This window comes from Xyrauchen texanus, chromosome 19 (genome assembly GCF_025860055.1).
Source record: "Xyrauchen texanus isolate HMW12.3.18 chromosome 19, RBS_HiC_50CHRs, whole genome shotgun sequence".
Classification (NCBI taxonomy): domain Eukaryota; kingdom Metazoa; phylum Chordata; class Actinopteri; order Cypriniformes; family Catostomidae; genus Xyrauchen; species Xyrauchen texanus.
This window is the reverse complement of record NC_068294.1, coordinates 6,562,121-6,589,119: the sequence shown is the minus strand read 5'-3', so window position 1 is coordinate 6,589,119 and position 26,999 is coordinate 6,562,121. Positions and strand designations below refer to the sequence as shown.

At 36.3% G+C, this 26,999-nt stretch overlaps 1 protein-coding gene across 1 annotated transcript; it reads right to left on the bottom strand.

The window, feature by feature from the left end:
• Positions 1–319: 319 nt before the first annotated feature.
• On the bottom strand, positions 320–26,999 carry aup1 (AUP1 lipid droplet regulating VLDL assembly factor). Its single transcript, XM_052149157.1, has 12 exons — positions 26,842–26,999; positions 25,989–26,126; positions 25,171–25,321; positions 20,551–20,741; positions 14,600–14,672; positions 8,289–8,362; positions 5,337–5,403; positions 5,014–5,119; positions 4,742–4,885; positions 2,499–2,650; positions 2,027–2,115; positions 320–857 (listed from the first exon to the last, which is right to left on the bottom strand). The coding sequence occupies exons 1-12, from the start codon at positions 26,880–26,882 to the stop codon at positions 812–814; spliced, it is 1,272 nt and encodes a 423-aa protein (XP_052005117.1). The 5' UTR covers positions 26,883–26,999; the 3' UTR covers positions 320–811.

Genomic DNA, 26,999 nt, shown 5'->3' with positions numbered 1-26,999 from the left:
CCTTCATTCTCATTGGCTGCTGTATGCTTTGTTCAGCGTTCTCATTGGCTGCTTTGTATGCTCATCGTCATGATTGGTGCTGCAGACGCAGACGTCACTAAAGGGCTCGTTGTAACCATGGAGCTATAAGGTTGTAACGGCTCTCGACATTCAAAATGCGTATCTTAAAAAAACAAAATTATTTTCTTGTTTTCAGTGAGGAGATGCAGGAATATTTCCCCAAGCTTTATTTGCTTCGAGTCGCAATTTAAAACTAAACTAAAGCCTTAATTTATCATGTTTATTGCAAGATAAAAAGGAGCATCACATTTATCTTCGATAGGTTTAAAAGCTCTTTAAATGGGTGTACTTCACAATCTTAATACATCAATGGACAAGGGACACATTCTTTGCACTTCTATATGATCTTTAATGTCTTTAAAAGCTGATATTGCATCAACACGAATCCTTAACAACATAATGAACCTCAAGATGTATTTTATGTTTCTGAACCCCAAATCTCCACCCCTGGACCTTATAAAAATAATATGAAGTGTGTCAAGGTCACTGGGTTTGAATACAAATTGTTTTACCAAAATAATTGCTTTCTGTTGCAGACAGAAATGATAAAAAGACATGCATGACTGGCATGCAAGATCATTTACAAAGAAAACAAAAACACAAAAGGCAAAAGAAAAAAGAAAACAGTCTGATGGAAATCAGTCTTCTCTCAATTGTTCCTGGGTCAATGCTATCATTTCTTCTTTTTGTGGATTTTGTGTTAAGCAGCTGGCTTTCCTAAACAATTCATCAGGTGATTCTTTGTCCACAGTCATAGATTGTCCTCTTTGTTCAGTCCATGTTTTTCAATGTATCGTCTGTGGGCGAGGTCAACAAAGAAAAGAATCAGGTTACAACTGAACTAATAGAAAATGAATAAAACACACTATTTTACAGAGCTTATTTTATATCGTGAGATAACATTTACATCTGAAAAATAATTGTTTTTCCAATGTCCTTCTCTATTTGGATAGTTGAAGACGGGGGCATAGATCCTGGGGGGATGGGGCATAGGTAACCACCCAGAGGGTTTTTGCAGAAAGTGCCATTTTGAAACATCATGTAAACGAGAACGGCGATTTCCTTATGCCGTTCAAGGGATTAAAAGAAAGCCGTTTAACACAGCTAGGTTTCTCCCAGATAAAGATGCTTATGTGGCCATGTAAACACATACACAGCATTCTAACAGGTTTTGAAGAGTGTGCATGTGCATGGAACAGACCAAATAACAGACGTTATAGGATAGAGCCCAACAAGTAAAAAAAAACATTTCTGGGAGTACAGTGGGAAATGCACATACACTATAAACTATACCCATTTATAAACACTACTGTAAAATATCGAAGGTCCCTCACGTTCGTATATGAGCTCGTACATTGATGGAATCCCAGAGTTTTCTTTAAACGGAGACCTCACAATTGAAGTGCAATTCCACTCTCCAGTTGCTCTGGAGAAAGCTGCTTACTGATTGAGCCGGATATATACGGGAGTAAAGAGTACACCGCTTATACAGTGCATGTAAACATGAACACTGCTTTCTCGCAATATGCTGCTTTCTTGCAATAACCCGCTTTCTGGTGTCCATGTAAACGTTATCACTGTTAACTATATTTTTATGTTTACTGACTGTCCTCTTTCACTTCCATTAAAAGTGCCTTTCTGTAACTGCATTTATTTTATGTATTTTTTTACGTATAAGTTTTAAGTGAAATTTATTTTGTGTGGAAATCGTGCAAATACGTGCTAATTCTGTAAATTGAGCTCAAGTTGTTTTGGACCTTTAAATGTTTATGTGGTGTGACAAATAAATTATAAAAAGTACAAATATTCCATGTAGTCTCTCCATTAATGAGGTTTAGATAAACTACATGCATATTAATTAACAAAATGAGAAAAATGCTATATCAAATAGCTTTAAATGGAGTATAGCATGCATCAGAAGTATTTCATGTCAAATCGTATTTCATGTCAAATATATATCGTTTACCTTCTTGCATATTCATATAAGGCATCTTTTCTCTCCTGTAGGGACATGTGTCTGTCTACTGGTGTTTTCTCAAACAATTTGGCAGCTGGCTGTTAAATGAATACAGATGAGTATTTGTTAATATTCTGGCACACAAAAAGCTTCACAGTTATCAATTATAGGTAAATTCACTAATATAGATGATGTGATGGGATAATGTCAAACCAAACAAAACATTTCTTGTATTTGTGGTTGCAATACTACACAACTTTAATTTACAAATTCATTCCAAAGAGCCTAATCAACCGAATTTTGAAGAGCACCATTGGTAGCAACAAACAACCCATGCAAAGATAGGAAATTTGCTTTTGAAAAAAGTTAAATTTCACATTTAAATTGGCTATATAATAGCTATAGGACAAAGCAAAATTTGGCTCTTAGGATTCACTTGATTCTATATCTTTTCATGCAGTGACAAAAGATTCACCTGTACCTTTAAATTGGGTAAGGATGCTGTTGTGGATGGGGAGGAGGATGCTGCTGGTTTGGCTGGACCTGATGCTGTGCCCGCAGCAGCCTCTGAGTGGAATTGGTCAGTGCGCTCCAGCAGGTTGGTTATGGTTGTGTCAACACAGTTGGTTTGCACTGCACAGAGACAAAGGGAAGGGTTTATTTAACCACAATCCATACCGGCAGAAACTGCATAACTTAAACCCAAGAAATCAGCTTTGCATTAGCAAGTATATGAGGGAAGACACATAACGGCACAGTTTTTAATTCTGTGTTTGTTTTGGTGTGCACACCATTAGCTGCATATCAGGGTCAGAAATTAGCCAGGGCTTGAGGCAAAAATGCCACAGAAATTTAAAAAATCCCTGAATTGATGTACTCCTTTTGTGGTGGATATCTTCTGTATGTCTTAAAATTTGATTCTAGGCCTAGTTAGGGATCCAAGCATTAAAGATGCTAGAACACAGTTGTATTTGTATTGACTTTCTGCCCTGAAAGTGTATGGGCATCAGAGGCTGACTCTATGACCCTAAACTTGGCCTAGATGGTCCCAAATCCTAACTGCTACTGAGGTGTACAAACACACCCATCCAACTATATGTGCCGCTATAATAAGATAATTTATGTTTCTGCTATTATAAGATAATTTGAGTCAAGTCAAATTATTTGATTTTATATCCACTCATACAATTTTTCCACCATTTTGAATTTTCTGAAGAGCCAAATTTTCAAACTCCTCTAATGTTTGTTCAATTTGCACAAACATTTGTTAGCATCATCTACAGTCTCTTGTGACAAAAATTAATCAAAGGAATTCTGATTCGTGAAAGCACTTCGGAGTTACAAGCCAATAAAATATGCCATGGCCCATATTAATTTAAAGACCTTTATCTCCGAAACACAGTCAAAACTAAATGAAACTTCATCACTTTAAATGTGCACACCCAATTTCATCAAATTCTGCCCATAGGGGGCACTATAACAACAACAACAAAAAAAAACCCATCGTAGCTCGGAAAACATTTTTATCATGGAAGTTCTCATCTTCATCGGTTCAAGTGTTGAAATATCCTTAAAATATAGAATGGACAAAAACAAGAATAATCACCAGGAACCAAACAAATTATAGCAGCCAATAACTTAAAGTGCATATGGTGAATGGTCACAAAACTGGTGTACACAAACAAGGTGTCTACAGGAAGCTGCATACCAAATTTTGTGAGAACTGGTGACAAGGTGGCACTATAATGAGCTAATTCATGATTTTGCAAGTTAGCCATAAACCAAACCAACCAGCTATGAGGTAAATCACAAACTTGGTTTTGAGCCAAAAAAGTATTTCAAAGTCAGACAAAAAGACAAAGGTGCAAGACTGTGTACTTACTTAACTGTCTTTCATGAGGGGACAGACAACAACCCCATTAAGCATTGCGAATTATGTCATTGCATAAAACACAATGGGAATATATAAAACTAATGATTTTAGGTTGTTGATTATAAGAGTACAAACAATATATTTAATGTTAATTGCAAAATATTCCGAAATGTTCAAATAAATAAGTAGTTTAAGGGTGAAGAGGCACCGACTCGATTACCTCATTCACAGTGGGTCAAGGGAGTGAGTGGTCGCTCCAAGGCAAGTTTCACGAGTTTGGTTGGCCACGGTTCTCTGATTGGTGTATATTTCTCTGCTGTACCATGGCTAATGCAGTTATTAACCAAACACATTCAAACGTGAAGTTGAAATAACGGAGATGGATAGCTTCAACGGAAGCATATACCAACAATGACCAAACTTTGAGCTCAAGGTAGGTCGGTCTTTAAAAGTTTATAAGATATCGTTGAAAATCCATTAGTCTTTGGACAAAATGAATGGGATTTTTTCTTCCAGAATCAGAATGTTGCGCTCTATTGGTCATGTAGATTTCCATTTCTGCAAGAATAGGTTTTGCAAATAAAAATCTAAGGTAGGTCTTTGTCTACCTCTTCAAAGGTCATCTGTTTGATTCACGCAAAATAAGTAATTCAATCTTATATATGATAGAAGGTAGAAATTAAGCACACATGGACAATATATCATTCAGAAGGCACATGGCAAATTCCATTAATTTCCAATGCTAGACGGTGCTATAACATTAGGAACATTAGGAATTAGGACTATTTGTAGGGGTTTACGAATACTCAATACTTTATTGAATTTTGCAAAGCATTCTAGTGGTAACGTACACAGGTCTCTGGTGATGACAGAAAGGGGGACATCAGGCAGCACCTCCTTCACTTGCTGCGCCATACACACTACACGTGATTCTTCAGTTCCTGTACTTGTGCCCAGGAATCCCTGTGCCACTGTGCGAGGTCTGGCACCCAAATCTGGAAAAAGATGAGAAGATATAGTTTCATAATTGCTTTGAAAACATTTTTCGTATGAAACAATCCCAAACAGAGACCACGTTTTTAAATACATTGATTTCATTTCTCACCATCAAGTCCGTGCTTACTTGTGTGTGCAGTCTGAGTGACAGTGTGTCTTTTTCTTTTGATGTGTTCAGCTTTGTCTGCTTTAGTGATTTGTGTGGAGATCACGCCCAGCTCAGTCGCCAGAAGCTAAAAAAGGGACACAATGAGCATTACATCAAATGATAGAATAAACATGTCTGAAAGCTTTGAACAAGAAATACATCTGAAGGTTTTGCAGATGAAAAGACATGTCAGCAGACAATGAAATGATCGTTCCGGAAATGTTCAATTTTTGTATATTGTGTGTGTGTGTGTGTGTGTAATTTAATTCCACAGCAATTAATAGCACAAAACAGAGTTTTACCTCCTGGACTTTGGTGGCAAATTCTTGATCAGTTTCGCCATCTTCTCTAGACACTGGAGGAAGCCATCTGATTTTTAAGCAAGAGTGGAAAAAGAAGCATTTTAAAACAACTACATCTAGTTGTTTAGGGACAGACTTTGCAACATTGAGCAAAAGTTAGAACATTATCCATTTGAAAGCCAAATTAAATACAAGATGCTTCTTATTGTCCTTATTTACTCAACATGTATAACATTTGAATACACCTATTAGTAAATGTCAATAATATATAAATCAAAAGAACAAATATTGTAGGGTTTTTATTTTCTCAACGAGACAAGACCAGACGAGACGAATAAGACAAGAAAACAAATAAATAAATGCAAGATATTAACAATGCACTAATACTGTTAATTTATCTATTTTAAATACAAAATAAATAGAAATCCCAGTCATAGTGTGTTGGCGATTTCCCCACTTGAGCTGAAAAAACTGAACACCTGTACAAAGAACTGATGTGTCATTAATCATTATATCTACAACATGAATGTAAATGTACAACTTACATCTCCACAGACAATGAAGTGAATGAATAGGTGAACTAAATAACGCTGTAGCCAGAATACGTAACTTGTGATGTGAATATGCTTTTTCCTTAAAATCACCCTACACATAACACAGCATACTAAAATGTCTGATCTACATCAGAGTAACTTCTAAATAGCAGATAATATTCACTACATTGGTTATATACTATTATTTCGGGAGCTTATTCATATTCATCTTTAATATGTTTGATACAGGTTTACATAATTGTAAGTAGTTTATACATTTTTCAAAACATTTGAATATCTGGTTAAAGTTTGGTCTGTTACATTTGATTTAAAGAACATTTTCATAAAATAATAAATAAATTATTACCTAAAATAAAGTTTTAAATTTTGATAAAATAAAACAAAAAACTACTAAACAAAAAAACAGTATTCAAAAGTATAATCTGTAACATCAGGCAAGCACGCACAAATATTCTCTACTCGCTCTACTGTAACTGTAAGCCATTTGTGGGTTTACCTTCCCCAAAAGTATAAATACTGAGCCTCCCAGGCACTATCAAAACATTGATGTTTGTATTTTGAGCGGGCCGCTCAGCTTCTCATATCGCTTACTAGCTCAACCTATAGCGTTTGGGCGTGGCTACTTGTAGTAAGCTGTTCAGCCGTGGGCATATGAACATCCATGGCAGATGTGTACAGAGGAAAGGAAATTTTGCCTCGCTTACAGATGTTAAAGCCAAAATTTGAAGACTTGCTAAAAGACACAGAGACAGAGAATGGAGTAAAACAAGAGTGAACATTGGTATCCCATTTACAAGGTGGAGGATTTTGAGGGAATTTTTGGGGTTCAATGGAGACAGACGGCCAACTTGCAGAGTTTCTTCGACAAGTATGTTACACTCAAGGTATTACAAAACATGGGGGCCTTAGTAGCTCAGTGTTAAAGGTGCTGGCAACCACCCCTGGAGTGACTCCAACCAGGTCTCCTAAGCAACCAAATTGGCCCCTTAAGCAACCAAATTGGCCCGGTTGCTAGGGAGGGTAGAGTCACATGGGGTAGCCTCATCGTGGTCGCTATAATGTGGTTTGTTCACGGTGGGGTGTGTGGTTAGTTGAGCGTGGATGCCGCGGTGGATAGCATGAAGCCTCCACACGCGCTATTTCTCTGTGGCAACACGCTCAACAAGCCACTTGATAAGATGCGTGGGTTGACGGTCTCAGACGCGGAGGCAGCAGGGATTCATCCTCCGCCACCCGGATTAAAGCGAATCTCTATGCGACCACGAGGACTTAAAAGTGCATTGGGAATTGGGCATGCCTAATTGGGGGAACCCCCCCCCCCCCCCCAAAAAAAGGTATTACAACTCATGTTAACTCATTACTGTCGAGCTCCAGATAAATTCGTAAGATACTTGGATATGTATCGTTATGCTTTCTAGTTACCAGAAGAACCATCCTACCTCATGTGCTGGATCTCCCGCACACCCATCTGCCGTATAATCCAGCAATGTTTTAGGACGACTCGATTCATCTGCCATGCTTTCTGTCCGATGTGTATTTGTTATAGTGGTCTTGTTTAATACGACGTTAAACATTTATCACCTTTTATTTAGTATGGCGAATTTGTTCATAGGGAATCAGAGAGTGCAAAAGGGCGTAATGAGTCTAAGGGATGATGGCAAAGTATGTTTGAAAATATACTGTCTTTTGTAATTCTGTTTTGTGCCACTGGTAGCGCAAAAATAACACTACACCTTTAACATGTCCACATGGTCTGGAGAAAGACGTGACCAGAGGCGATTAACAATAATGCTTGCACTTGAAAAAAGCCACTCTGCTGGAACTGAAGTCGCTATGACTTGCAAGTCGGTACAGCTTGGGTAAGCGCATCTGGCCTTTTTGCAACACTACTTAAGAGGGCTTCGCTATATGTAAAAGATAGTTCTAGAGAGATTTTCCAAGAACATGTGATGTATTTATTTATTTTTTTAACTCATACTTTCAAGTGCCCTTTCGCTTATGTCCCATCTGCAGTGAAAGTCATTCACACATCTGCCCACATTAAGATATGCCTCTCTTATCATAATTCTTTTGTCTGTATTCTGTCCATTCACACGCTTTTATTCGCCCATCTTTGCATTATTATCAGTGTTTTCTTTACTGAGCATCCTCATATTTAAATGTACTTCTAAACGCCTCCCACAGCGGTGTGGCGGGTGTCTGAATGTTCGCAAATGGTATACCGTTGCTTGGCTGTTTCAAACTTCCTTTTACCCCTGAATGAAGAACTTCTCCAGAAGTATATCAGGGCATAAAGAAGCTTCCTTAGTGTTGTATTACCAGTGCTGGACTGTCGAATAGTGGATTGTACATTTAAAATACTGCCACTGGACAAAGAAGAGACTGTAATATGTAGTACCTTACATGGTACACTGTGAACGGTACAAAAAAGGCCCACAACAGTTCAGTCAGCCATGAAGATTCTGGTGTATTCTGAAAAGAAAGAGAAAGACCTTATCATGTTATTCAAGTTTACTACAACACAATATATTTATGTTTAAGTTCAAGCACTTATACTTTAGGGGAAGATACCTAATTAAGCCCACCCAAATTTAAGTTTTAAATGTTTTCTTATAGAAATGTTTGGAAAGTCTGGAGTGGGCTTATAATGTGTTCTTAATAAGCCCAATATGCTTTTAAAAATGTAAATGCTTCTTTTATTAAATAACCACCTAAACTTTGATTCTTTCTGTAGATTTAGACCTCAAAACATCATAACCAATAAATAACATCTTTAATTTCTGAATCTGACAGTCCTTATAATTTCTTTCTCTTTCTCTGTAGTGCTGACAATGAATTCAATTTAATATGAGGTGCAATGGGTTATTTGCTCAGTGGGCTTATGAGGAACAATAGGGGTCAGTGGAAAATAAACCTAAAGAATTTTAAGTAGAGTCAATGAGAACAAATAAAATAATTATTCTGCTTTTAAGCTATGAGGAAACAGGCTTTTCAAAGGCCACATGAAAACAAAGTTATATTTCTGGATTATAATTACAGACAGAGCACTAAATCTTGTTTGAGCTCGAGAAGCTTCTTAAATATTTTCATTTAATTTGTTTATCAGCTGTTTTTATTAATTTATTTTCTTTTACTGCATCTTTCTTTGTGAGCATCACTTAAGACTGCATCCTGCACTAGCTCCAGATACTCATCACATTCATCTTTTCAATTACAAAGAATTGCTGTTAAATACAAAGAAAATAAACAATATCAAGTATCATTTGATTTAAGGGTGGGCGATATGATCAAAATCCTATATCACGATACGAGTGATTTTGTTTCATGATAACGATATATATCACGATAGAGTTACATTTTCCTGTAAATTCAATAAAATTGTATTATTAGATATTAAGCCATGTCGCAATGTGTCATTTTGAGAAATCCAGTCAGTGAATGAAATACTTTATAAATGTAAACTTATAATCATATATAATTCTTCTTAATTTTGAACTTGACAAACATAGTCAAAGTAAAATATAAATAAATAAATGCCACATTTCAGTCTGATGATGTGCACCGATTTTCTTCTTTTTGTTATTATTAACATTGTTGGTATTATTATTATTATTACTGTTCTAACTTTCCTCAAGAAACTTAACATCCCAAAGCAATGCAATAAGTAAAATAACATAAATAAGTGATCCATAAATAAACACTTAATTAGGCTCTTTGTGTTTTTAGTAATCTCTATAAAGAACATATAAAATCCGTAAATATCTTAAGGAAAATATACAGTGGATATAAAAAGTATACACACCCCTGTTAAAATGGCAAGTTTTTGTGATGTAAAAGAATGAGAAAAAGATAAATCATGTCAGAACTTTTTCCACTTTTAATGTGACCTATAATGTGAACAATTCAATTGAGAAACAATCTGAAATCTTCGTGGGGGAAAAATGAAAAATCTTACAATAACCTGGTTGCATAAGTGTGCACACCCTGTTATAACTGGGGATGTGGCTGTGTTCAGAATTAACCAATCACATTCAAACGCATGTTAAATAGAAGTCATTACACACCTGCCATCATTTAAAGTGACTCAAATAAAGTTCAGATGTTCTAGTAAGATTTTCCTGACATTTTCTTGGTTGCATCTCAGAGCAAAAGCCATGGTCTGCAGAGAGCTTCCAAAGCATCAGAGAGATCTCACTGTTGAAAGATATCAGTCAGGAGAAGGGTACAAAAGAATTTCCAAAGCATTAGATATACCATGGTGAAGACAGTCATCATCAAGTGGAGAAAATATGGCACAACAGAGACATTACCAAGAACTGGACGTCCCTCCAAAATTAATGAAAATACAAGAAGAAAACTGGTCAGGGAGGCTTCCAAGAGCCCTACAGCAACATTAAAGGAACTGCAGGAATTTCTGGCAAGTACAGCTGTGTGCTACATGTGACAACAATCTCCCATATTCTTCATATGAATGGGCTATGGGGTAGGGTGGCAAGACGGAAGCCTTTTCTTACAAAGAAAAACATCCAAGCCTGGCTGAAGTTTGCAAAAACAAACATCAAGTCTCCCAAAAGCACGTGGGAAAATGTGTTACGGTCTGATGAAACCAAGGTTGAACTTTTTGGCCATAATTACAAAAGGTATGTTTGGCACAAAAACAACACTGCACATCACCCAAAGAACACTATACCCACAAGTGAAGCATGGTGGTAGCAGCTTCATGCTTTGGGGCTGTTTCTCTGCTGGAACCGGGGCCTTAGTCAGGGTGGAGGGAATTATGAGCAGTTCCAAAAACCATGCAATTTTGGCACAACATTTTCAGGCGTCTGTTAAAAGCTGAAGATGAAGTTCACCTTTCAGCACGACAACGACCCAAAGCACACATCCAAATCCACAAAAGCATATCCTCACCAGAAGAAGATTAAAGTTTTGGAATGGCCCAGCCAGAGCCCAGAATCCAATTGAACATCTGTGGGGTGATCTGAAGAGGGCTGTGCACAGGAGATGTCCTCGCATTCTGATAGATTTGGAGTGCTTTTGCAAAGAATAGTGGGCAAATATTGTCACATCAAGATGTGCCATGCTAATAGACACCTACCCAAAAAGACTGAGTGCTGTAATAAAATCAAAAGGTGCTTCAACAAAGTATTAGTTTAATAGTGTGCACACTTATGCAACCAGGTTATTGTGAGTTTTTTATTTTTTTATTTTTCCCCCCTCAAAGATTTCAGTTTGTTTTTCAATCGAATTGTTCACGTTATAGGTCACATTAAAGGTGGAACAAGTTCTGACATGATTTATCGTTGTCTCATTCTTTTACATCACAAGAACCTGGCATTTTAAAAGGGGTGTGTAGACTTTTTATATCTACTGTAGCTGGTTTGTTTCCTGATATCAAACATCATTCGAACAGAATTTTACAAAGGGTTTTGTGGTGAATATTTATCGTATATATTAACTTAAGCGTTTATCTGCTAAGTACTGAATCTGTGCATGGCTTTATCATCTTATTGAAGCTTGAATTTGTTGTCATGCTTTATTGTACAGAAATTCTTTTCTGCGGACTGTTCGGTTACTTTTCAGATCGCGTGTGGTACATTGGCCTTGCAATGAAGTTTTGAAGATGTTTATCATTTATGAATATAAATACATGCTGTGACAGTTGTTACAAGAAAGACCCAAATACTGGTGAATGCTGTGATTTAGCATGGATTCAGAGCACATGGATGCTACTGAAAAACAAGGTTGGTTATAAAGAAGTCTGCTAAAGTTGGGACAAGTGTCAAACCCTTACACTTAATCCTCATGCTTCTCCTTTTTTTAGGAGGTCCCCCCACAAATTGGTGGTGTGGACAGTGGAGTCTTCATGTTGATGGTGAGAAAAATGATATTTTGATATAAATAAACCAATGAATGGTGTGCTTCATAAGTAGTAGTTTAAGAAGGAACAAGGAAGCAATTTTTTATTTACAATGCATTCAAATATAAGTTTCTTTAAGCATTATTTCACGAACAGGAAATAATACTCACATAATACAATGAAACGGATAACATTATACAATAATATTGCACAAGATTAATGTTTTAAAATGCTTATTGTACTGTACCTTACTGTATCATAACTTATACATGTATGAACTGAAAAGTGGCCTTATTTAAAAGTATGACGTTTCAAATGTAATAAAGGAAAAATACGCTCCAAAACCATAGGTGTCGCGACTCCTTTAAGAACGTATGCTCCGCCCATAATTTCCGTTCTGTGGCTGCGGTTCTGACACTGCATCTCTGAAGCTGGTGCTACGGATCTGCAGCTGGATTATCTCAATGCTTTTGATTGCGAAACACTTACACAAAACACAGCGCGCGTGTTTGGATGGGTGATGAATGTAATTGAATTTGCTTTGACGGTGGACAAGCGAAATTTCATGCCGCAGAAGCAGATTCAGTGTCATTCTTTCTCACGTTCTAGATGAGCTTTTCATCTATTGACACGTGCAACTGTCAGTGAAAAACTTTTTCATTATTTCTATCAGTCTCACGTGAAGCCCTGACCACTGATACATATACACACATGGATATATCGACATACACGATGTACAAACCTTGCAAATCGCTGTTTTCTGCAGCAAACCAAATCCACACCACTGAGGATGCATTTTTTTCCTTCATAATCTCCTCTCATCTTCTCTTTCAAATGAATTTAAGGAATGAGCAGTCAATCTGCCTCACTCCATTTATCTTACGGAGTGTGTCATGCATACGTGTTACGTACCAGTTTGCAAATTTCTACCGGTTTATAATGTATATCGCCAACCCCTAATTTGATAAATTAATCTCTTAATTTTCCATTTTTTTTTATCATTCCTCGCCTGGTTTGTTCATCTGACTCAAAAAAAAAAAAAAACTTTTTTGAGGTCATCAAAAGCAGTGACGTTCTGGAGCAACTTCCAAAATGGCGCCGAACAGTGATAGCACATGTTCCCAAATAAATCGAGAATGAAACATCTGATTGACTCCAACTTAAAAAGTTAAACGATAACAACAAATGTGTGCATTTCCTCAGCAACAATTTTTTTCTTGCTTTCTGTATTGTTTTTATTTAAAAATAAAACAGTTAGTGGGCTTATATGGTGCACGGGCTTAATTGAGTCATGAGTCACTTCCGCTACATGTTATATTACCCCTGTGTCTCAATCAGCTCCCTATGTCATGAATCAGTAAATCGTGAATGCAAAATTGGGCACTGGCAAGGGTGTTCATCCACTGAACATTAGGACACTCATGACTCAATCACTTGCGACACGTTAACAAGCATCATCCACCATATTACTCATATTACATATTACCACGTTAATCAGCACCATCCCGTATAAATGACACTATCATTCATTTTCTTTGAAGAAATTCAAATGTACAGTATTATTATAACAGATAAATGGCATAAAGAAATAAAAATCTATAGGAGTGTATTTTAAACCTTATTTTAACAACTCAAATATTTAAGATTGTTTCACTTTCATGGTAATTATGACTGAAAGTACAAACTACATCTCTTTTAAAGTGAAAATAAGGCTTGGAATGCATAATTTTACACTTAGCGATACATAGCGATCAAAGATGCTCCCTGGGTTTATTGTGGGATTTTATATTAAGAGAAGTATTTATGATTGTGAAAAATGGCTGACTCCCTGATCAGTGTAGTGATTATTGAACTAGGGAGATTGAGACACACCTTACATTTTTGACAATTACTTTTTGCAGGTTTTACGTTTTCTAATACTAATGGCAGCACAGCATCAGAAAAGATGTAAGTATCAGTTCAGTATTTAAAAAGGACATTTAATGAAAAACAGGTCTGAGTTTGATGAACTATATAGACATACTCAAACCTTTAGAAAGCAAAGTTCCCTTCCCAGTCTGCAAAACCATCTATGAAATAGAGTGTTGCCAAACTGGCTAGCTCAAATGTATGATACCTTAAATGCTGCCTACAGCGGGCAGCTCACTAGGTTTTGGAACAGAACTTATAAGTAGACACTTATAAGAAAAAATAAACTCTATAAAAGTGTTGAATATGGCCCCTTAAGTGCAACTAAGAATAAAACATAGAAGTGCCATGTCAGTGTGAGTCCTGTCAAAACAACATATTGTGCCAGCTGTACTTTATTCTTGTGTGTAATTCAGCAGCTGGGAAAAGAGATCATATTCATACTCTAATGTTCACCAAAAGACAAACAAAAACCATTTCTGAAGTGCAGTGCTGTAATGGGAGCGAGGAGCCAGAGGTTACCAAGTGCCAATCTGCAGAACTCTGACAGTCCCTCCTCCTATTGCAATGTGAGTCACTTAATATCAGTGCTGCTATAAAATCCTCCTAATAAGCAACACAAAGACTCTCTTGTGTGTGTTAATCGGAAATCAAGAATGAAAAAGTATCAGCAAACTCTTGACACAAATTCTGCTGACTGACAATTATGCATTCTCACTTAATTGCATGGTTGGTTTCATAAAGTGACTCCAATTATAATTGCAGTGTTGTTATAAAAACTACAGATGGGATTAATACATAAGAAATACACAGTCTGAGCAAAGGAGGCACAGATTGTCTATTAAGAGTCTACAAAACAAGAAAAAGACCTGGCAACTGAAGGGATCAAACACATGATCATTCAAAGTTTAGATTACGGAAAAGGGTTTAGATGTATTTACCACTGCTATGAAAGGCCTCTTGACCAGCAATGCCACCGGCTGGATGGAGTCAGACACTGAGAAAGGCCAAGAGCTGAGGAGAGAGAGGGATACAATTATGAATAGTGGAATAAAGAATCAGAACCGGTACAACAAAAATACTGGAACCAATTTATTTTCCTGATGAGTCACAGCCCTCTACGTACACAATGAAGGAAGAATCTAGCTGGAAGGGGGGTAACTTCGCATATATAGTATTCATACATTCATAGACCTTTTTCACTATAAATCTTGACATCTGCAGCTCCTGCTCGAGATGCTGAATAAACTAAACAGTGATTTATAAACTGCAGGATGCTGCCACGATTAGCCAGGAGTGTGACAGAATCTCTGCTCCGTTCAATATTTTAATAGCTAACGATGCAAAAAAAAAAAAACAGCATTACCAACATCTGACTAAATTCGCTTCACGTGTGCTGTTTAATTACAGCCGACTGCTCTCAAATGCTCACATGCGTGGGTCTGCCCGTGCACTTGTGTCTCGTGATGAATGCAGCGCTCCTGCACGAGACTCTGTGATGCCAACTTAGCATCTTTTCAGACACCCTAATCAACTTTTTTTTCTTCAAAAAAGCACCTGTGACAAATATAGTGAATTTATGGACAAACTTTAGCTACTTTCTTTAGAAGAGAGTCGCCAGTACTTCCCCGCGAGAGCGAGGTCTTCATTTCCCGCCGCAGGCATACCTCTCTGTGCATCTAATCTATTCAGTGATTGGCAGAGAGGAGCAGCACATTCAGCTGCCCGCATGGCAGCTGACATAGTGAATGAGCTGATCATGTACAAACAGTGTTGCCAAGGACTAATCACTTATCTGCATTGATTGCTCCTGTTTTAATTTAAACAATTTCATTTGACATTTGATCGACTATTCGGTCAATTATTGCAACAATTAATCATTAGCACTTAACTGATTATTCAGCTTGTGCCCCGACTTTAAAGGTTGCATTAAGCATGCTTACTAACAATAATAGGACAAAATCATCTTTGAATCTTTTAATACCTCTAAATTACATTCACTGAAAGGAAAAAATACTTTTAAGTTTTATTCAGTAAAGAATTCACTGCAAAAAATAAGTTTTTTCTTTTGTTTTTCATTTCAAATGATCTAAAAATACTTAAAACAAGTTACATTTACTTGAGAAGCAACATATAATATATTTAGACTTGCTTTAATCTTGTATCTTAAATATAAGTGTATTTTGTATATGTGTATTTTTTCACTTTAAGAATAAATAATTTACAAGATATATTCTCTAAAAGCATGTCTAAATATCTTATATGTTGCTTCTCAAGTGAATGCATCTTGTTTTAAGTAGTCTATTTTTAGATATTTTAAAATATTTAATATTGTATTCAACATTCTCCAATAACAATAGTTTCTTCTGCAGTATAGCTGCTAAAGTAAATGTATGTTGTTTTAAAAGAGTATTATTTTTTGGAAAAAATGCCAAAAAAGACTAATCAAAAACGTATTTTTGTTTCAGTGTAAAATGGGCTAAGACCAGACTCTCTCGCTTTTAATCTTCACAATAAGACCAACAGTATATTATGATTCAATATGTCGCGAGCCATCACGTTATAATCAAGCTGCAGCAAACGAGCATAAGAGTATGCATCAGCCGGTTGCAGTTTCAATCTCTCCCCCTTCACACGACTCATAGAAGAGGCACTGACAGCACAGAGAGTTTATGACCTACTTCCTTATTATCTGAACTTTAATAAAGGATGCATTAAAGATATAACACCAGGTTGTTTGCTTTTTAGACACTCTCACTTGCAAAGTGGAATACCACATCCGGCTGGCTCTGCATTATTTCACTATGACACTGCTTCTGTATTTAATTATTTTGTATTTTTGCAATAGAATTCCCTCATACTTTGTGATCTACATCACCTGAAGCTGTTTGGAAAGTTTAGAGTGCATCTGGACATGTGTTTTCTTCCTCTCCTCAGTCAGATGTGAGCTGCAGTGCTGCTCTCTCGCATCATCATTAGAGTTTAATGAGATCTTATGTCATGTTAAATGACATCAAATGACTATTGACTATTGTAGACTATTTTTTTACGTTGTCGATAACATAGACTAATCATTTCAGCCCTACTTGGAAGTGACTGCTGGTTAACATGTCACCATAATGGGCAGCGTTTCAGTCACTATTTCATACTCGTTCTGTTGTCTGACAACAGAAAAATATGTAAATGAGAACAGCTTTATTGGGAATTCAGCTATATTAAAATACAGTATGTGAGCACAGAGAGAAGCAATCAGATGTAAAGGACTGAAACTAGGCAGAACGCGAATATGACGATGACATCATGAATATGCTAATTAGCGCATGACGTCATTTAGCGACTTTTCAAACAGGCTTGAGCTACTTTCCATTGAAATAGTTGGCAACAGTGCTCTGCGCCGGTTTTAATCAAACTCCTCTTACTCCTCTTTAGGTGATATTAATGTAAACACACCTCTAAACGAATTACGAGTGTGTAAACAGATGGAATTAAATCTGTGCTGTCTTGACGAGATACTTAAGCAAACACAGCCATTAAATGAATAAGCAATCTAACATAAACAATGTTAGATCTGTGCAATGTCTAAATGTACTTAAGCTGCATGCTTTCTTTTATAGGCATTCTTACTGCATCAAATCAGTATTAATGTAAATCTATCACACAGTAAAGAGTGTCAAATATTTAAGTAGTTTCATTTTGCATTAAATTGCCTTTTTAATGTTGTTATATAATAACTTGTAATGTTTAATTGCAACTGTTACTGAAACACTTAAAGCACTGTTTACTCTGTTCCCTGTTTAATTACTACCTCTTGAATAATTCCTTTAAAAGCTTGAAGCAATTTTTGCAAGAGAAACACTGAAGGTGTTTTTTTTTTTTTTTATAGAAACAAGGTGCTATTTGGTTTACAATGTGTTAGTTGAGCTCTCTTGTGAACTAAGGACATTTTAAATTAACTTATTTGATTTATAACATTAAGCAGAGAACATTTTGGCAGAACCTTTGGTAAATAATATGTCACTTTATTTAGTAACCTTATGTCCAGGTTTTGTAAATCACTGAAATAAGCATTTGTTTCTTCAGAATCGTGATCTTTATTCTAAGCAAATAAAATTGTGATTCTCAATTTATCCAGATTCGTGCAGCTCTAGGTTAGAATGAGTGATGGACGGAGCGGGAGAAGACTCGAGTGGATAGACTAGTTTGTATATTCTTTGTTTGACATCAGAAAACATGGCAAAACAGTGCGCTCCGACGTTAAAGGCTTTAAACTTTTATTTAGTGATTTGAATGTTTGTAACATAAAAATAAAGATACAGTGCATTCAGAAAATATTCAGACCCCTTCATTGTTTCACATTTTATTATGATGTAGCCTAATGCTAAAATGCTTTAAAAGATTTTTTTCACATCAATTTACACTCCATACCCCACAATGACAAAGCAAAAACCAGATTTATGATAACTGCAAATTTATTAAAAATAAAAAACTGGAATATCACATTGACATAAGTATTCAGACCCTTAACTCAGTACTTAGTTGAAGCAGCTTTGGCAGAGATTACAGTCTTTTTGGGAATGATGCAACAAGCTTTGCACACCTGGATTTGGGGATTTTCTGAAATTCTTCTCTGCAGATCCTCTCAAGCTCTGTCAGGTTGAATGGGGACTGTTGCTGGACATCCGGGTTCTGGCTGGGCCACTCAAGGACATTGTTCCTAAGCCACTCTTGCATTATCTTGGCTGTATATATATATATACAATGTGTGTGTGTGTGTGTATATATATATATATATATATATATATATATATACACACACACACACACACACACACACACATTTTATTGTTGTTGTCATTTTAGTGTTATTTTTCACATAAGATTGATCTTATCATGATGATCTCATCAATGATGCTACACGTTGCAAGCTGTAGACAGCGGGGGTGAGAGACGAGTGTCTCCGTGTTAGATTGTGCATCACCCGGCAGAACTTTATATATCTTCCGGTCTCGACCTCCGCTCACATTGTGTCTCTTCCGCGACTGGTTGGAACTGGCTCTGACCGCACCGAGAATGACAGTTTCGGAGTTTGTGTTTATTTACATGGTACGCTCCCGTATTATATGAAATTTAATTAAGGATGAAATAAAGATATATCGCCAAGCTATGATCTGTGTTATTTTTGGTATATTTTGGTATATATAGGTCTGCTCGGCATCCATCTTCACCTGATTTCCACACTGCACACCGGAAACTCACATGACATGACCACACATGCCACTCCCTAAACTGAGACTGACTGGTCATCTTTTTATTAGCGGTGTAGAAAATGGGCAAACAGCTCTCAGAGAGAATGGGCTATCACGTCCACACATGCACTTATTTAATATAATCGCAGCATTTTGCCGTCATATAATCGCACAGGCTGACATCGCGATTGTGATATGATTGATCATGCAGCACTAATATATATATGTGTATAGAATAAAAATTATTTCTGCTTATTAAAAATAAGTTTATTTAGAATACAGGTTGAATAAAAGTTATTAAATTAATCAACTAATAGAAGAAATAAATGAAGATTTATCAATTATTACAAATCTTAAAGGAGACCTATTATGCCCTTTTTTACAAGATGTAATATAAATCTCAGAATGTGTCTGTTAAGTTTCAGCTCAAAAAAACCCACGTATCATTTGTTATACCATTTTGTAAATGAAAGTTTTCAATGTTTTCACGTTTTGAAAATCCTGCTTCATATTGACACTCGTTCATACAGCAGTCCATGTAAAATGATTTGCACAGACATACATGATTTTTTGTATGTTTTGGGGCACATTTCCTTCAAAAACAAAACTTGTCCACTGCGTCTTCAGTGGCTCTGATGCCGGGTGTGCATGAAGACTCTTTATGTTCACTTTTACAGCCAACAACAGAACACTTATGATGCTTATGAAGCTGAGACATTATTCTTCTCACTGTATCTGCTCCAGTAGGTCCCCTTTAAAGCTAATGATGACAAATGGTGAACTCAAATTTCAACAGATTTACAAGCAGTAGAGGCTATACATGAGGATTGCAACAACGCCTGATCACATCTTGAACCCTTTAAGGAAGTTAGAGTGCACCTGGCAACCTTCCCAGAGCAGATCTGCAATTAATGACCTCATTGAGTCTCAGCATTAAAGGAAACCTTACTTACCAAATTTTATTTATAACAGGCACCTGACAATCTAAGTAGCGTGGTCACTTTTAAACCACATCAGATACGTCACAGACAGCATTTTGTATATTTACACCTTAAACAGTGATAAACTCTGCAACTTTCAGGTATATTATGGTCACATAGAGTAACTATTTACACACTTCTGTTTTCTAAGAACTAAATCAAAACTAAGTTACAAGCTCTATATAACCAGCTTGCTATTTAGTGGATGTATAAAGTCATATCCCATGTGTCAAACTATAACAGACCAAATGTAATAATATCTTGCAGTACTATTTTTTCCTAGTAATATTTTCAACAACAGTATGCATTAATAAAATTGTTTAATAATCATCATTATCATAATTTTTCTTGTATTCATTTTTGTTCATTTTTGTAAATGAAGGCTTTAGTCAGCAATTTCATTGATGAGATTAACACTGAGTAACCACAATTGAAGTTCAGAACCTTTACTACAGATGCATTCTACTAACGTTTGACAACCAAGAGTCCTAATACTTTTCATCTTCATTTTGAACAGCATATATATTGTTTTATAATTCAAACCTTAACTTATTTTTGTGAACTGTTTGTGTGTCTATTTTTACCATCCAGCACAACTTTAAAAAGATTAATGAAGAAATAATTGAAAATGTATGTTTTGATGACAGATGAATGGCATTAAAATACCTGAACTTCAGGAGGCCAGCTCGGCCGTTGGTAGTTTCCTCCTCTGGAAAGAGCAAGAGGGGTAAAGCACCAGGAGATGAGCAGTACCTGCAGAGGGTCTCCGTCAGCTCCGACCTGCTCCCTACATCCTGACCCAGCTCCATAAAACCCCTCGCCCAGCACACGAACCCAGCGGGGCCCTCCAACAGAGGCTAAACACAGACATATCACACAGACAGCTGTAGCATGTTGCTAGTTCTAACATTATAATGAACAGAAAAATTACATTTAAAGGGATATATAGGAATTAGCAGTATCTTATTATTTTTCTATTGCAGCTGAACTTTGTGAGAAAATGAAACTGAACCACGGAGTGCATTAGAGGTCTTATTTAAATTTAACCTGTTCAATAGACATGCTTTCAATTTAATTTAGTAACTCATTAGAACACACCTGAGCAATACATACCTTAAAGTATACTGAGTAGGCTATATGGTGCATATTGTTTAATCAGTGCATGATGTATATGCATTGAATACATTATATACAGTTGAAGTCAGAAGTTTACATACACCTTTGCCAAATACATTTAAACTCCGTTTTTCACAATTCCTGCATTTAATCATAGAAAACATTCCCTGTCTTAGGTCAGTTAGGATCACTACTTTATTTAAGAATGTGAAATGTCAGAATAATAGTAGAGAGAATTATATATTTCAGCTTTTATTTCTTTCATCACATTTCCAGTGGGTCAGAAGTTTACATACACTTTGTTAGTATTTGATAGCATTGCCTTTATATTGTTTAACTTGGATCAAACATTTTGGGTAGTTGCTGGAATTTTGGTGAAACTGAGACAGGTTTGCAGGCCTCCTTGCTCGCACATGCTTTTTTCAGTTCTGCCCACACATTTTCTATCAGACTGAGGTCAGGGATTTGTGATGGCCACTCCAATAGCTTAACTTTGTTGTCCTTAAGCCATTTTCCCACAACTTTGGGAGGTATGTTTGGGGTCATTGTCCATTTGGAAGACCCATTTGCAACCAAGATTTAACTTCCTGACTGATGTCTTGAGATGTTCCCTGCAGCGAAACACCCCCACAGGATGCTGCCACCACCATGCTTCACGGTTAGGATGGTGTTCTTTGGCTTGCAAGCCTCACCCTTTTTCCTCCAAACATAACGATGGTCATTATGGCCAAACAGTTACATTTTTGTTTCATCTGACCAGATGATGTTTCTCCAAAAAGTAAGATCTTTGTCCCCATGTGCACTTGCAAACTGTAGTCTGGCTTTTTTATGGCGGTTTTTGCAGCAGTGGCTTCTACCTGGCTGAGCAGACTTCTAGGTTATTTCGATATCTGACTCGTTTTACTGTGGATATAGATACTTGTCTACCGGTTTCCTCCAGCATCTTCACAAGGTCCTTTGCTGTTGTTCTGGGATTGAGTTGCACTTTTCACACCAAACTACATTCATCTCTAGGGGACAGAATGCATCTTCTTCCTGATGAGCGGTATAAGGACTGCGTGGTACCATGGTGTTTATACTTGCGTACTATTGTTGATGCATCATGGCATAATAAGTCTTTATTTCACAGACATAGACACAATAAATCATCCACTGATTGCTAGAACAAATAATCTATGTCCTTTGATAATGATTTGGGTCGAATTTATTGAAAAACTATGGCTCTGCAGATTTTTGAGCAGCCTCAAGAGACCTTCACGGAAAATAATTGGGTAACACTTTAGAATACTGTATCTTACTTAATGCATAACTAATAAGGAATTACTGCAGACCTAATAGGTAATTCTTCATTAACACTTAAGTCACTACTATTAACTACTAAGGAAGATGTGTTAACTAATCAGTATGTAAAAGCATTGTTGTGTTAAGTAACGTTTAGCTAATCAATAACTATTGAATTCAGTCATGCCTCCTGATGAACTACTTTTAATGATCTACTAATTCAGCAACAGGAGAAATAACTATTGAGTAACTACTAATGAACAGTCGATTAATTACAATTACAATAATATCATAACAATTAGCCATTACAATATTCAGGTTGTGGCCCTTTCTTCTTCCTTCTAATGTTATTATTACTATGGAAATGCAATACACAGTTTTTGGAATTACTACACTCCCAAAATGAGTCATTACAGCAAATTTAGTAGTTTTGGCCTGTATGGTCAATTGCTTTGTGAGTGTGGTCTGTAACCAGAAATCAACAACGGAATGGAACCCCTCCCCCACTATAAGTGATTAGCCAACTCTAAAGTGAAAATACAGGGAACCCCATTAATGAATGATTATCTGGTAATTCTGTATTAAATAATAATTGGTTCCCTGTATTTTCACTTTAGAATACTGTTCCAGGTTGTAAGTAATTCCCTCATAATTATGTGGTAATTCTTCATTAATTACTCAGGGGTTCCCTTCCCCTCAGTCATTGCCTTACATACAGGAATAATTTACCCACATGTAATGTGATATGTGCTGAGGAAAACAAGAGACACACACACACTATACTGTATATAAATCATAAACCTACCTGAGGTAAGTTGGCTAGTCACTTATAGTGAGGATGGGGTTCCATTCCGTTGTTGATTTCTGGTTACAGACCACACTCACAAAGCAATTGACCATACAGGCCAAAACTACTAAATAAGTAATTCCACAAACTGTGTATTGCATTTGCATAGTAATAATAACATTAGAAGTAAGGAAGAAGAAAGGGCCACAACCTGAATATTGTAATGGCTAATTGTTATGATATTATTGTAATTGTAATTAATCGACTGTTCATTAGTAGTTACTCAATAGTTATTTCTCCTGTTGCTGAATTAGTAGATCATTAAAAGTAGTTCATCAGGAGGCATGACTGAAATCAATAGTTATTGATTAGCTAATCGTTACTTAACACAACTATAAAATGATATTACATACTGATTAGTTAACACATCTTCCTTAGTAGTTAATAGTAGTGACTTAAGTGTTAATGAAGAATTACCTATTAGTTCTGCAGTAATTCCTTATTATTTATTAAGTAAGATACAGTATTCTAAAGTGTTATCAATTGTTATATTTTAGAATGCGCCATTTCATACTCCAGATACATCCATTGTGCGACCCCCTTTCATTTACCCTGCCATTCACCATGACCCCTCACACTTTACCAGAATTGTGCTGAGAAATATATTTGAAAAGATAAAGACTATTGTGCAACTAGTTATATCTGATATATATTGATAATCACCTGGAAAATGCATAGAAAAATGTGAGAATATGGAAATGTGCAGTAATGCACTACAATTTCCAAAAGGATCAATGACGTATTTATTTAGAGATCTTAGGACAATGCAACCAACTCAACGACAACCCATGCAGACACACAAGATCAATCAGAACCTTAGGTGAGACCTAATGACCAGAGATAAATACAAGACACTCCTAAATACAAACAAAGTGAATCCTTTAAAGTGAGCAAACAGACAGAACAAAACTCTTGATTCGTTGGCCTCTGGCCCAGTATAAAGTCAGCTCAGCTGTGAAAGGAGAAACAGACCTCATTGCGAGTGTAACAACTAGGGCTGGGGAAAAAAAATAACGATTTTGTTACATATCGCGATTCTTGAGGCAAACGATCTCGCTAATAAAAAATAGATTTTTTTTTATATAATAACAAAATACACTTTATATTAATGCTAAAACAATAATTGATAGATAAATGTAGGAAGGTATATTTGTGTAGCGTTCCACACGAACAGGTTTTCTCTCTAAGAAGTTTTGTCTCTTTATTTCTTTACATTTAGTAAAGAAAACATTTAGAAAGATTTTATTTTTTAAGTTCAATAAATGTATGATGTTTCCAAAGTCAATGAGTAATCATGTTAATAATCGCGATCTCAATATTGACCAAAATAATCGTGATTATGATTTTTGCCATAATCGATCAGCCCTAGTACAGCCCAAGATATGGTTCTTAAACAAGTTTATTCTTAAGCCTCCATTTGTAGGCCTACATTGTAAAATTATCATTATGATAATAGCCAATGGTAATTTGTTATATTTTATATTATAAAATAATAAAATTAGATTAATAAGTTAAAATAATATATTGTATGTACCATTTATTTGTTGAATATTAATGGGCATAATATAGCCTCAGGGCCGCCAGCTCGTGTGATATGAGCGTAAAGTGATCATCTGTGTTCCGCAACTGCTTTCGGGTCCTTGAATAATGTATGTGCGAGTAAGGGCAGCCGGTGGACATTCTGGTGCCCTCCCAGGGTAAGATGGTTCCCCCTAGGGAGTTGGTGCCCTACGCAGACATATGCGTAGTATGCGTATATACAAATTCTGTATTACAGGGTGAACCTGTCATTTCAGACATAACTGTTCTTCAACAGACATTAAACTAACACAGTTTTGTATCTTTATTATGATGTTTTTAAATAATACATCAAATCGAAATATAATTGTAATATCGAATCGGAAGGTCTGTGGCAATACCTAGCCCTAGTAACAACTGAGTAAACCAATGGACAAACTGAAAGAATTCAAGGACAGAGCAGAGAAAGAGATGACATCATGCTGAGAAAACATTGACATGCACATGAACACATACACACTCACCGTGTTACAGGAGGTCAGGAGGTTGATAATATTGTGGTCAAAGTGTGTAACGTGATTGCAGACGTACAGTCGGGTGCTTTTGTCCCGTATGCGAGGGCTGTTCTGCCGGACGTGAAGGCCCAGCATGGAGCACATTATTCTCACTATGAACCTGAAACAACACAGACAGAGAACTAGAAGTTATCATCAATGCTTTCATTAAAACTGTGATGCTCTGATTTTTTGGTCAGCACTATATTTGACCAAAAAATAACTCTGATATTGTGTTTTCGATTGTGTTGCAAGGATCTGTCAACAGCGCTTTGAAAGAATGTAATGGTATGTTGAAAAATTATTGTTTTGTTTTTCATTTGATTAAAATGAATTCATTTTAATTAGTCAGTTTTTTTTGATGAAATTAAATTGTATTAAACTTTAAAACAGAATTCAGAAAAAAACTAAAAACAAACATAGCACATGGAATTTGGGGAAAAAATCAAACAGATGTCATAGGGCCTTAGAGACAGTTTATTGTTCAACCAAAATCCCAATAATAACCAGAAAGAATGTAGATTCCTTTGACAAATTTAAATTTGAATAATTCAATTGCAGTCACTATACCATCTAAATGGATGTACATGGCAGGGTTTGTTAAACGCAGGTGGGTCAGCTGTTCAGAGACCAGTATCTGATATTGGCTACATTTAAAATTTCACGTGAACAACATTGCCAAAATTTGAATCAGAGCATGCAAAAAAAATAAATAAATCTGATTTGGGCCACATTCAGCTGTGGTGTGAACATGACCGAAGAATTTACGGTCCAATGTGGCCTCTTACCTTCTCACAACACTGTCAGGGAGAGCACAACTCACTAGAAACACATGGGCACCAATAAATATTCGTAATAGCATCAAACACAGGCCGACAGGGGTGTACAGCAACAGCAGCAGCAAGATGAAGCCATCATTTGGTAACCTGTGAAAGCAGAGGACAGGAATAGAAACCAGCTTCAGGATCTATTTATGTCAACAGCTGTTTGCCAGAGACCCACTGAGCAGAGCACAAATGAGACAAAATTATTATCATTTATAAAAAAAAAAATACAAATGGCTAGTCATTCCAATATAAACAGGGTAACTAGTACAGGCTGAATGAACTTTACTCCTGTAGTCATGTGTGCATACAATGGTACACAAGATATGGGCCACAATAACACAAGATAAGAGGGAAAATACGCCTATGCAATATAGAATTATGATTTCTATGGAGATCACATTTGTTTAAATGCAACAGGCCAAATCCAACACAGACTGACTCATACATGCCAACTTATTACATTGACAAAATCCCCAACATGAGAGCCAGTTGTGTTGATATAGAACACACGTTTTGCAGGGTTTCCTTACTATCAATATAGGCAGGCTCAGTCTTATTCGTCATATGATACTGTTATTAACAGTCTCAAGAGCTCATATTGGCATATCAAGTGTATTATGTCACAATACATTAGTGTGAAATGAATCAGAAACGGGTCATGTTTACAGCTCGCTCTTATATTTTTGTATCAGAAGCTCATTATCTAGCGTTTACCAGACTTTATATGGTTGTATTTTCAGGGTTCGGTGTTTGAACATGCTATGGCTAATTGTGTTAGCAGTGAAACTTGAGTCTTTAAATGGGAGTAATTTACCGCTGGAAGTCGAACATCTGATCAATCCCCCGCGTTTCCATTATTCAAATTCTTTTTTTAGATATTTTCGAGGGCTGCTGCATACTATTCTTTAGGCTTTAACAGGAGTGAAGGGGAGAGCCTGTGCAGTTATTCGCCATGTTGAGACTCTGCTGATG

Coding starts and splice junctions, on each gene's coding strand:
- aup1 (XM_052149157.1), bottom strand. CDS start 26,882: ATGGAAACGCGGGGGATTGATCAGATGTTCGACTTCCAGCG. Junction 20,742..25,170: donor TCCTGACCTCCTGTAACACG/GTGAGTGTGTAT, acceptor GTCTGTGTTTAG/CCTCTGTTGGAGGGCCCCGC. Junction 2,116..2,498: donor CATCCTTACCCAATTTAAAG/GTACAGGTGAAT, acceptor TTCATTTAACAG/CCAGCTGCCAAATTGTTTGA.